Here is a 13,042-nt window from a genome sequence, read left to right as displayed (position 1 = left end):
ACAACAAAATATGTAGGTACAGAACATAGGAAAAAACACATTAAAAACTGTGTTCAACTAAAATCGCAGAGCAATATAATAACTTATGAGAACACCACTGTCCCCACAAGGTTTCCTCTCATTATGTTAGAAATACATTTTGTAAGAAGGTTAAAATCTAAGCAGATTTAACTCTAACCGAACCTCTTGAAGTAGGTCATTCCAAAGGGCTGGTACCACCACCGAAAACACTCAAACTCCATAACCTGAGAGTCTCATACTTTACTGAAGTTACCTTCAATAAACTACCCTGGGAGGGCCAGAGATCTATTGTAGGAACACAGTCAATCTCAGTTTTGTGGGGGGGGGTTTATATGGTAGATGTGGTATATTGATAAACTTGCATGTCTTTTTTACAGTGTGTGCTGTACTTGTGGAGTTTAAAGATTAATCATCCAAAAACGCTCTTCCTTCTCCGAGGGAACCACGAGTGTAGACACCTCACAGAATATTTCACGTTTAAACAGGAATGTAAGTAAAGTACATTCTTTCCTTTTCAATCTAAACCTAAAATAGCAGGATGTCGTGTAAGTAAGACCTGAAGTATGTTGCCAGATTAGCGTGTGGAACTATGATATGGTACGCCTATGGATTGTGAAGTTGCACTCTCCTGTCCACACCCTAGGAGGAAGACTTCCCCAACTATAAATTTTCTTGGAACAAGCTGCCATTTATTTATATATATTTTTTTTGTGCCTTCCTATAATTTATCTCCCTTGAATAGTCTTAAAAAGACAGGATCTGCAGCTTGGTTCTGTGGAAATTTCAGTTCAGAGGTATGGAATGTCAAAACAGACAAGTGTATAAATGCCTTGGCCTACACCTACACTGAGGAGGTAATGCCAAGGAACACATGCAGGATTTGCACTCAGACATAGCAGGAGATATAGGAGTCAGATTGGTCTCTAGAAATTGGGGGTGGCGTTCTGTTGGTTAGTATCCACACAGTGAGATCTCTTCAAAACTTTGCTGAGAAGCACATGTTGCTTGCACTACTGGTATGCCTATCCTAATGCCAAATTGGACAAAAGTCACAAAGTTCTTGAGCAGGGATATCAGAATCCTTCCTCATGCATTATGGAAAAAGAATTCATTGTTACTGTGCTTTGGTCATGTGAGCACTGTAAATCAAAGACATGTAATAGAATTCAAATTTTCTGGTCACCAGTTTCCTATTGGTGACTGAAAATTGAAAACTGGCAAGGCTTGCCAATACTGCATTGGTACTCCAATACAAGATGCCATGGAAAACAGGCACAGGTAGGAAGTGCTTTAGTCATGGGCTTAAGATTTAAGGATGGCGTGAGATGCATTACACTCCTCTTGAGCACTTAACTGTACAGGTGCCTGAGCATCAGGGAAACAGTATTAAAACATCCTGCTCCTTTTTCCCTAAGTGCTTCAAAGCATTGATTGAGCTGAAAGAGAATTCTATTCTTAATGCTTAACTGATAGTATGCTTATGTACTCCATGGGCTACAGTTCTGTATAATTTTTGTTTACTCTGTTCCTCCCAAATAGGTAGAATCAAATACTCTGAGCGTGTTTATGATGCATGTATGGAAGCGTTTGACTGTCTTCCCCTTGCTGCCCTTCTAAATCAGCAATTTCTATGTGTGCATGGAGGGCTGTCCCCAGAGATAACATGTCTAGATGATATTAGGAAGGTAAGTCTTGTTTCTTTTGTATCTTGGAGAGGTGATGCATACTTCAGAGAAAAGTTGTGAACTATGCATTAGGAAAATTCCCGAGTTTAGAGTTGTCATCCTGCTCTGTTTGCTATATTTGCAAGTGACTGAATTTCTTTGCTCCCTGTTTCCCAACTGTAATTGGATGTATATACTATTAGTTTACTTTTTTGGAAGCTGTTTTCTATGTTAGAGGTCATAATTGGCACCTGGCTTTTCACCCCCAGAGGTGGTTGGCTATTTCTGTTGAGGTCCTGTTTTGAATGAAAAGTACTATATAAATCCACATTACTGTTTGTGATGGCTCAAGTTGTGAGAGTTGCAGACAGAAGTATCTACAGAGGGGTAAGACACACAGCGGACAACTCTGGTAATGCAAAGTATCTGAATAGCAGGAGAGGTACATATTGACACATGTACCCTGTAAATAGAGCATTGCTTATTGGCATGGTTTCCATTTTTGAATGGTAACATTTTTCATTGGACTCTAAAAGAAATGAAGTTTGTAGCCACAGATCCAGCCAGTGTGTGAAGATGTATATCAAAGCTTCCTAAGATGTTTTGGTACCTTAATGTTATGTCTTGCATATGCCTTTCAGTTAGACAGATTTAAGGAACCCCCAGCCTTTGGTCCCATGTGTGACCTGCTCTGGTCAGACCCATCTGAGGATTATGGCAATGAGAAGACCTTGGAGCATTTCACGCATAACACAGTCCGAGGGTGTTCCTATTTCTACAGGTGGGTATTCACTGCACTGATTTAGAGTGGATTAATCACTTCACCCGGAGGGGGTAGGTGTGTCTGCCATCTGTAGTGTGCGGAAATTTTACTGCTATGTTTGGGTGGAGAAGGGGGTTCTTAGAGACTGCAGAAACAGAGCAATCACTGCTATGCAGGGGCTCTTCCATTGTGGCAGAGGGATATTCTTTGCCACAGTGGGCCTTTGTTACATTGAGACAGGTATTCTCTGCCATAGAAGGCTCGACCATTGTGCATCTTCCATCCATGGGTGTTCTTGGACTTGGGGATATTTACGCATGCATGCTACACATGTGCCTTTAAATTGGTGGGGGGAGATTTGTTTTCAGTCACTCTACCAGGGACATTCCTATTTGAAGAGCCATTGGCTGCATTCTTTAGCTGAAGGCTCAGATTTGGAAGTCCTCTTCATGCATATTTTCTGTGGATGCCCTTAGTATGTACTCGGGTGGGTGAACTTCCTTCTTATTTTCTGAAGTGTGTGTGTAAAGGACAATGAGCCTCAGTGCCATATCTGATAGATTCATGTTGTCAAAATGTTTTTCAGTTACCCTGCCGTGTGTGAGTTTTTGCAAAGTAATAACCTGTTATCAGTGATCAGAGCACACGAAGCACAAGATGCTGGGTAAGTGCACTGTCTTCTGTGCGCTGTTTGTATTGCTTGGCAACGTCTGGAGTGCTTCTTTCCTGAGTTAACACCAGCCCTCTCATCTCTGCAGGTACCGAATGTATAGGAAGAGTCAAACCACTGGCTTTCCCTCACTTATCACCATTTTTTCTGCACCAAATTACCTCGATGTTTATAACAACAAAGGTGAGGCAGCAGTATCTGGTATACTATGCTACAATGAAAGCCGAGAGCTCTCTTTAATTTGCTGAAATTCAAATAAAGTGTGTAAGATCCAGATCCAAGAACTGGATATAAAACTCCTCTGATGCCTGGCATATATTAGGACTTCATTATGTGTTCCTCTTTACCCATTATCACCTTCATTCACCAGCAGTGAGCACACCGCAAACGATATCTTGTGTTCTCATTATGTTGTCATGTAGTGGCACAAGAACACAGTTCAGTTTTCCATTAAGTGGCTGATAGCAAGAGACATGCTCTTTCTTAAGGCTAAGTCGATGCCAAGGTCTCCTTTAGTGAGTGAGTTTAGTAGATGGATGTCTTGCTTGTATCCAGTCTTACGATGTGGTAATTTCAGTGCAATCATAATTCTTACTTTTTTCAATATTATCGTATTGAATGAATGTCATTACACATGTTTTGTTTGGCTAGCTCTTGGCTATATATGAGAACTCCTTGTGATTCTAGTTTTAGAAATTGGCTAGGCTTCTAGTACAGGGCTGAGCTGTGGGCGTGGTGTGAGGCATTCAATTTCTGTATGTTCTTTCTCATTCCTGCTGCCTAATTCTAGGCTACTAGGACAATTTATACTGCCCCACTATCTGATCCCACTGTATTATTAGACTGTGCACGCATTCTTACATTGCAAGCACTGGACACATTGGTATAACTCAACTTTGTACTTTTTATGCTGCCTAGGTTTGGAAGCACACAGTGATGATTTACAGCAGTGTCTTGTGCACTGTGTAAGACTTTCATCATGTATTTCACCTTGACTGTGCATTTCCTGTGCTGCATGTCACCCATATCTTCCATTTCAGCTGCTGTGTTGAAGTATGAAAACAATGTGATGAACATCAGGCAATTTAATTGTTCTCCGCATCCTTATTGGCTGCCCAACTTCATGGATGTCTTCACATGGTCTCTGCCTTTTGTTGGGGAAAAGGGTAAGTGATAACATAGCCAGGGACTCTTACTTTTCTTGGCTTTTCCTATACATTTGTCTTGTACTTTGCTTGGCTTGCATCTGTATATTTCTGCACAGTTACTCTGCTAGACTAAGTTACATTGTTATAATGGGAACTTTGTGGGGGAATGACTGTATTGTGTGTATAATGCCCACTGCACAAGCAGATTCCGATAACTTTATTGCATTGCAAATTTTACATATATTGCTGAAGTAATACAGTGATTTAAAACAAAGTGAAAAATTTGCAAAACAGTAATAAAAAAAAAAAATAAATAAAATTCCTTTTCAGCCAGCCAGACCAGTGTAGATGAATGGGTTTATGCCCATCAACCAGAAGATAGAAATCAACAAGTTCATTGATGTCACCCCTTATAGGCTACTGTGCTGACCGCAACCTGCCAGTATTCTGTCTCTAGGAGATGGTAGTAGGCATGCATCCTGTGCTCTGATCTGAGCCTGGTTAAAGAGGAATCACAATTTGAGGAACACGTCTTGAGGTCAAAGGCTAGTACTCCTTCTCTCAGTTGAACATTGTCCTGAGCCAGGGGTGTCTGTTTTTCTGGGGTGGGCTACAGATTAGGTCTGTGACTAGCCTTTCCTCCCTCCCCCCCTTCTCTCCCTTTCTTTGGTTCCTTTCTTAGGGACCTTCTCCTTTCAGGAGACAAGACCAAAAAAAAAAAATCTCTTGCTCCTGCTTTTCTGCCTTAGCGAGGTTAGAGTTTAAAAAAAAAAAAAAAAAAAAGCTTCAGGTCAGAGAGACTGAGGCAAAGACTAAAGTACATGAGGAGAGTGCTAGTAGTCAGGTATTTCGTTTCCTGCCAGTGAGTTTTGTTTGTCATGGTGTGGGGGAGCCATGGCTACATTGGCAGAGTGTAGGAAGAAGACACTGCTTTACAGCAGTTGTGGGAGGTGGCTTATTCAGTCAGTGGGAGTGTCCAGGTTTTGCCAGCCCTCTTCTGAGGAGACGGGCTGATAAGAGCAGCAATTCCACTGCTCTGAGGGGAAGACGTGCATCAGTGGGACCAGCCACTGTCACATGTCCCACCAGCAGTGTTCTGGCTGAGGTGGCATCTTTGGAATGTGGTAGCAGGAGGAGGAGTTAGAGCGTCCCTCTGTCTCATGGGGCACAGATCTGACTGGCCCTTATTGGAACAAATAGTGGCTGCTACCTTTAAAGGTACAGCACCTTTCTCCTTAGTTTTAGAAGCTTTTGTGTCAATCTGAGCTTCAGTATCAAAGGAATATTTCCCTGTACATACCCGGATCAGTCCAGACTCCTGGGTTTTGCCCCCCCCCCCTCCCCCCTCTAGCAGATAGAGACAGAGAAGTTTACCAAACAAAACTCCGCCTTATATAGGCTGGTGCCACCTACAGTCTGGCAGTATTTCTCTGTCTCTAGCAGATGGTGGAGGTGCAAAACCTACAGTCTGGTTACTTAGTGTAGATAATTTTGTTTTGTTTTGTTTTCTGGTTTGTGGTGATTTGTTAATCATTCAGGTTGAGATTACGCTGTTTAGAAAAGCATATTTTTGCCTAACCTACACAGTTTCTGAAGGAGTGTGGTGGCCTCCCAGATGGTTGCCAGGTCCTAAGGGGACCATCCCCCATGGTTTCAGAGGCAGCTGCAGCTAAGGGCTGAGAGCTCTGTTGCTGGGTGTATGAGGCACTTGGGTGATACCGGGGAGCCGGGCTCACTCACCCCAGACGGTCCAGGAACCAAGATAGACCGGGCAAGTACAGCTTAAAAAAAAAAAAAAGTTTTCTTTGTTCCTTGTGTCTCTGTTTCTGCGGTTCCTCACTGTTGAGGTGGAGCTTTAATCACTGTCCGGGTAGCCGGGGTTGTTGCAGCGTTCGTGGGCTATTTCAGCCAGGTTTTTGCGGTTTCTCTCGAGCATACTGCCGCGGAGGTCGCCTTGTCAGCGGATGGCTTGACACACACCTCTGCAGAGAGGGGTTGGGCCCAGTCTGTTTCCCGGGGAGTGGGGGAGCTTCCACGGCCCCCCGGGAGGGTAGATGTGCGCTTCAGACTGTCGCTGGAGCGTTTTGGAAGCGGGAGTCTCCTTAGAGTCCTTTCCCGTTGAGCGTGGGAACGGACGCCATTTTGGAATTTTCACACCGGCAACGAGGAAGGACATGCAGGCAGGCGGGGGGGGGGGGGGGGGGGGGAGATTCTCCTGCCACCATTGTTGCCTCATCCCGCGGCTCCTGAGGGGGGCAAATTGCTGGGAATGACAGCAAAAGCTATGGAGGATGGCCCCGAGGGGGTCTCAGATGTGGCATCTTCCTCCTTCCTCCTCTTCAGGCTTTGTGCCCTGCTGCACTGGCCTTTTGGAGCTAGACAGTTAAAAAAATAAAATAAAATAAATAGTAATTTTTTTTTTTTTTTTAATTAATAATATTACCAGAGGCTAATGCTATTGGGATTGAGCCGCTTGTAAAGCACAGTAAGTGGGCCAGGACACATGATAGCGCTGGCTCTGACAGGGGGCGCCGTCCCGTAAGTTCGGTGGCGACTCAGACAGCAGCAGAGTCGTTGTCGGTGGTGTCAGACCAGGGTGGTTTAGACCTACCATCCCAGCCCCCGAGGGGGGTCTACAGGACTTTAGATCAGCCACAGGGAACTGTGCAGGGATCTCATACTGTGGAAAAAGACTAGGTGTTCTGGGTTCCCTTATCCCTGTGATTTTGGGGAGACTTGGGTTTTCAGTCACCCCAGGAAGAGTCCAAGTTGGGGGGCCATGGATCTGGTGTTATGGGGCCTGAGGGGCCTTCCTACTTCCTTTCCATTTCATTTCCTTTTTTCTATCATGTGCTTGTAGTTTCCAGTTTGGGACACCCCTGATTTGGGTTTGATGTTACCAAACCTATGGATAGGCTATATTCTCTACTGGGGGCATCTGCACGCAAAGACCTGCAGCACAGGAAGTTGGAATTGCAGCTTAAGGGATTCTTTTAGGTCTCAGCTCGGGGAGCTCGAGCATCTATCTGTGGCAACTTGCCATTGCGTGCGGGCCTCTGCTGGGTTCGGCAGTTACAAGCCAGCGCTGGTTTCTCGGAGATGGAGGCTGCCCAAACCGGCCGTTTCGAAACTTCAATGGCCTACTGTGCTGATGCCATTCACTATCTGTTGAGAGCGCCATCCAGGTCTATGGTTTCGGCGGTCTGTCAGTAGACTTCGGTGATTGAGGAACTGGTTGGCGGATGTCTCCTCCATGGCACAGCTGGTTCCCTATGCTTCAGTGGAAAGTTGCTTTTGGAAAGTACCTGGCAGCTATGATCCAATCTCGGGGGGACATTACGGTCCTTTGCTTTCCGGTGGTTCGTCCAAAGTCAGAGGGCTCCTTCTTGGCCCAGGCCAGATTTCGAGGCAGTCAAATAATTTGGCCATCTACAGCTCCCAGTTCTTACTGGCTTCAGGCGCTAAGTAGACAACAGTCCTGGTCCCAGTCCTTTCGTGGCCGCCGTATCGGCAGACCTGGTAATGCGCAGGTGGCATCCGGAGACACATCTTCACAACAAAGGGGGCCCGGGCCATTCCTCGGGGCCTGTGGTAGGGTCAGTCTGCCCCTGATTCTCGAGGAATGGGCCAGGATATCCAGGGATCGGTGGGTGCTCACCATGATAAATCAAGGCTACCCCTTAGGTTTTACACGGTGCCCTCGGGATCGCTTTCTCCTCTCTACCTGCTGTTTCAGCTCCAAGCAAACAGCGGTCCAGGAAACCTCAATGCCTCCAAAGGTAATCAGGAGTGGTTGTTTTTACATTTTCTTCGTGGTGCCAAGGAAAAGAGGGATCATCTCTGCCCATTCTGGATCTCAACAGAGTAAATCGGTGTCTCAGAGTGACTCTGTTTCGCTTGGAGATGCTACGGTCTGTCATTGTCTCAGGGCGCAAGTGAGAGTTTTTAGTGTCCCTGGATCTCACGAAGCTGTACCTGCATATCTGTATCCCTTCCGACCACCAGCGGTTTCGGTGGTTTTCGGTCCTCTGTCTTCGCTTTCAGTTTCGAGTGCTACCCTCCGATCTCGCTACAGCGTCCAGAGCATTCACTAAAGTACTGGCGGTGAGGGCTGCATAGCTCCGCAAGGAAGGGCTTCTACTCCGTCCCTGCTTGGACTTCTGGCTGATTTGAGCGCACTCTGTAGTGCTTCCATGAGGAGTGATTCATAGAGGGCTCCAGCTTCTGCAGTCGCTGTGCTGGGTGGTCATTTTCGCCGAGAGTCGGCTGGTGCCAACTCAGTTCTTGGAGTATTTGATTGATATATTCGACATTCAGCAGCGCAGACTCGTTCTCAATAGGACAGTCTTATTCTTACAACAAACCGCATCTCCAAGTTGCGAGGTCAAGTGCGAAATTTATTGGTCAAGCATCCACCCAGGGTTTGAGATTTTTTACAGGTTCTTGGTTCAAGGTCTTCCACCTTAGAACGGGTACCCTGGGCCTTTACTCATAGGAGGTCTTATAGAAACATAGAAATGACGGCAGAAGAAGACCAAACGGCCCATCCAGTCTGCCCAGCAAGCTTCACACATTTTTTTCTCTCATACTTATCTGTTTCTCTTAGCTCTTGGTTCTATTTCCCTTCCACCCCCACCATTAATGTAGAAAGCAGTGATGGAGCTGCATCCAAGTGAAATATCTAGCTTGATTAGGTAGGGGTAGTAACCGCCGCAATAAGCAAGCTACACCCATGCTTATTTGTTTTACCCAGACTATGTTATACAGCCCTTATTGGTTGTTTTTCTTCTCCCCTGCCGTTGAAGCAGGGAGCTATGCTGGATATGCTTGAAGTATCAGTTTATTCTTCTCCCATGCTGTTGAAGCAGAGAGCCATGCTGGATATGCATCGAAAGTGAAGTATCAGGCACATTTGGTTTGGGGTAGTAACCGCCGTAACAAGCCAGCTACTCCCCGCTTTGTGAGTGTGAACCCTTTTTTCTTCTCCCCTGCCGTTGAAGCAGAGAGCTCTGCTGGATGTGTGTAGTATCAGTTTTTCTTCTCCCCTGCCGTTGAAGCAGAGAACTATGCTGTATATGCATAGAAATTGAAGTATCAGGCTTATTTGGTTTGGGGTAGTAACCGCCGTAACAAGCCAGCTACTCCCCTCTTTGTGAGTGCAAATCCTTTATTCCACATTTCCTCTTGCTGTTGAAGCTAGAACGATGTTGGAGTCACAGTAAGCATGTGTACGTTTATTGAATAAGGGTATTGTCTCCAGGCAGTAGCCATCATTCTGGCGAGTCATCCACTCTTCATTGGCGGCCTCTTGACTTTATGGATCCACAGTGTTTATCCCACGCTCCTTTGAAGTCCTTCACAGTTCTGGTCTTCACCACATCCTCCGGAAGGGCATTCCAGGCATCCACCACCCTCTCCGTGAAGAAATACTTCCTGACATTGGTTCTGAATCTTCCTCCCTGGAGCTTCAAATCGTGACCCCTGGTTCTGCTGATTTTTTTCCTATGGAAAAGGTTTGTTGTTGTCTTTGGATCATTAAAACCTTTCAAGTATCTGAAAGTCTGTATCATATCGCCTCTGCTCCTCCTTTCCTCCAGGGTGTACATATTTAGATTCTTCAATCTCTTCTCGTACGTCATCCGATGAAGATCCTCCACCTTCCTGGTCGCCCTTCTCTGTATCGCTTCCATCTTGTCTTTGTCTTTTTGTAGATACGGTCTCCAGAACTGAACACAGTACTCCAGGTGAGGCCTCACCAAGGACCTGTACAAGGGAATAATCACTTCCCTTTTCTTACTCGATATTCCTCTCTCTATGCAGCCCAGCATTCTTCTGGCTTTTGCTATAGCCTTGTCGCATTGTTTCGCAGACTTCATATCATTAGACACTATCACCCCAAGGTCCCTCTCCTGCTCCGTGCCCATCAGCCTTTCCCCCCCCATCGAATACAGTTCATTCGGATTTCCACTCCCCATATGCATGACTTTGCACTTCTTGGCATTGAATCTCAGCTGCCATATCTTCGACCACTCTTCCAGTTTCCTTAGATCCCGTCTCATTCTCTCCACTCCTTCCGGCGTGTCCACTCTGTTGCAGATCTTAGTGTCATCTGCGAAAAGACAAACCTTGCCTTCTATCCCGTCCGCAATGTCGCTCACAAAGATATTGAACAGGACCGGTCCCAACACCGATCCTTGCGGTACACCACTTAAAACCGCTCTCTCTTCAGAGAAGGTTCCATTTACCATCACACATTGTCTTCTGTCCGTCAACCAATTTGCAATCCAGGTCACCACCTCGGCACTCACTCCTAAGCTTCTCGTTTTATTCACCAGTCTCCTGTGCGGAACCATGTCAAAAGCTTTGCTGAAATCCAAGTATATGATATCGAGCGCTCTTCCTCGATCCAATTCCTTGGTTACCCAGTCAAAAAAGTCAATCAGATTTGTCTGACAGGATCTTCCCCTGGTGAATCCATGTTGCCTCTGGTCCATCTTGGCGATCAGCTTTGCTTTCCGATGGTACTCGATCTCCAAATATTTTCCTCTGTTGCTGACTGATACAGCACGGGGCAGTTTCGGTTGCTGGTTGTGGATGGACAATTTTGGCGTGAAGTCCCCCTAGATGTCCCCGTAGGGTCAGTAATCACCACGACTGCCAGTCTCTCCGGTTGGGGGGGCAGTGTGCCGAGGGAAAATCTGTACAGGGATTATGATCTCCCGAGGAATCGCAGTAGTAGGAAACAGGAGCTTTGGGGCTAGCGCTACAAGCATTCCGGCCTCTCCTCCAAGGGAGGTTGGTTAGAATTCTTTTCAGACAATTCAACCAAGGTGGCGTATATCAATTGCCATGGGGGCCCAGGAGTCTACCAGTGTCGCTGGAAGCTTGTCAATTGATCTCCCAAACTTAGTACAGCAGCGTATCACATCGCCGGAATGGGAATTGGCGGACACTGCTCCTCAACTCGTTTGCGCGGCATGGGGCTCGTCCAGCATGGATCTTATGGCAACGTTTTCAGAATGCCAAAGCGCCACGGTTTTACGGTCGTCGCAGAAATTCGGGAGCAAGAAGGGGTGGCTGCCCTAGTGCTGTCGGGGCCCACAGTCCACAGGAGTTCTGCAATACGTCTTCCCGCCTTGGCCATTGATTGACAAGATACTCAGGCGAATAGAGATCCATCCAGCAGAGATACTCCGGGTAGTCCCAGAATGGCTGAGACGTCCCTGAGGGGGCGGACCTCCTCAATCTGACGGTGGCGGGACCGCTGCGGTTCCCAGTTTCTCCCCGACCTGCTGCATCAAGGGCCCATTTGACGGCAGTGGATCGCTTTTGGCTAGCGGCATGGCTTTTGAAAGGCTCCGTTTACGTCGCAAGGGCTGGTATTAAGCTGTCGGGGCTATGCTCTGCCGGTCGTGTACGCCTCCCACTAACATAGTGTACATTAGAGTATGAAAGCTCTTTTTCTTTCGGTTTTGGTGTCTGGTCTGTCGGGGGCTACCTAACCAGGCCTCGGTGTCTGATATTCTCGGGTTTCTTCCATCTGGCCTGGCCAACGACTTGTCATATAGGTCCCTTACAGCGCAGATGGCGGCTGTTGGTGGTTGGCGTGACACCGTGCTAGCCGTAGTGTTAGCGGTACTTTCAGAGATGATTTGTTTCCTAAGGGGAGCAAAATACTTGCATCCTCCGCTGAGGCACCCTTGTCCTTATTGGAGTCTGAATTTACTTCTCATGGTGCTTTCTTCGGCACTTTCTGGGTCTTTGAAAAGTCCGACTTTAAAAGATTTTACCTTGAAGGTAGTGTTTTTTCTAGTGGCCATAACTTCAGCTAGTAGGGTGTCAGAACTCCAGGCACTTCTTTTCTATCAAAGGTGTGTTCTTCATTTCAGGTCATCCAACCGGTGGAACTACCGGCCTTCCCGGAATTAGACCTCTCGGATGCTTTGTCTAGGGACTTGTGGAGGCTGGATGTTCGCAGAGCTCTGGCGCCACACATATGCCTTTTGTGTATCTGACCATCATTTTGGACTATGGAATGGTCCCAATCTAGCACGGCAGGCTTCCAAGACTGCCATGGCTCGTTGACTGAAGGACATTTTTCGCTCGGCCTATCTGTTTTTCATGGTAGGTTTCTTCCAGCGGGTCTGCGTACACACTCTCCTTGTTCACAAGTGGTGTCCTCGGCAGAATGTCAGACGGTTTATCCGCAGGACATTTGTCGAGTGGCTCCTTGGAAGTCCTTGCATTCTTTTGCGTCAGACGGTTTATACACAGGAACTTTGTGGAGCGGCTACTTGGAAATCCTTGCATACTTTTGCAAGGCATTACAAACTAGTTGTCCAAGCGCCAGTCTCAAGAGAATCTGGAAAATGTGTGCTGCGAGCGGACCTTTTGGATCCCATCCCATGTAAGGACGCTCTGGTACATCCCAGGAGTCTGGACTGATCCGGGTAAGTACAGGGAAAGAAAAATTAGTTTCTTACCTGATTTTCGTTCCTGTAGTACCATGGATCAGTCCAGAGCCCTGCCCTTCAGACATGGAGGTGAGGGAGAGTCCGCTCAGTTTTTCTTTTGTGCACTTTCAGTTTCACAGAGATTTCCATTAATAGTCCTTGGGTGATTCCACAGGTGGAGTTCCTGCTGGTTTACCTATTCCGTTTGTTTTTTCTTCCGGGTTGAGGAGTTATTGTACATAGGTTGGTTTGAGACTCATTCTGCTTTGACATTGAGTAATACTGCCGGACTGTAGGGGGCACCATCCTATATAAGGCGGAGA

General features: G+C 46.6%; 1 protein-coding gene across 4 annotated transcripts in view; it reads left to right on the top strand.

Moving 5' to 3' along the window:
* PPP3CC (protein phosphatase 3 catalytic subunit gamma) overlaps positions 1-13,042 on the top strand; it is a 167,540-nt gene that overhangs the window by 104,444 nt on the left and 50,054 nt on the right. For all 4 annotated transcript variants that reach the window (XM_029603799.1, XM_029603800.1, XM_029603796.1 and 1 more), the window contains exons 4-9: positions 399-510; positions 1,561-1,706; positions 2,327-2,466; positions 3,035-3,112; positions 3,207-3,301; positions 4,159-4,284. In XM_029603799.1, coding sequence (XP_029459659.1) covers positions 399-510; positions 1,561-1,706; positions 2,327-2,466; positions 3,035-3,112; positions 3,207-3,301; positions 4,159-4,284 — 697 coding nt within the window. The remainder of the gene's footprint in view (positions 1-398; positions 511-1,560; positions 1,707-2,326; positions 2,467-3,034; positions 3,113-3,206; positions 3,302-4,158; positions 4,285-13,042) is intronic.

The sequence above is a fragment of the Rhinatrema bivittatum genome, chromosome 5 (genome assembly GCF_901001135.1).
Source record: "Rhinatrema bivittatum chromosome 5, aRhiBiv1.1, whole genome shotgun sequence".
Taxonomy (NCBI): domain Eukaryota; kingdom Metazoa; phylum Chordata; class Amphibia; order Gymnophiona; family Rhinatrematidae; genus Rhinatrema; species Rhinatrema bivittatum.
This window is presented reverse-complemented; position numbering and strand designations above follow the sequence as displayed.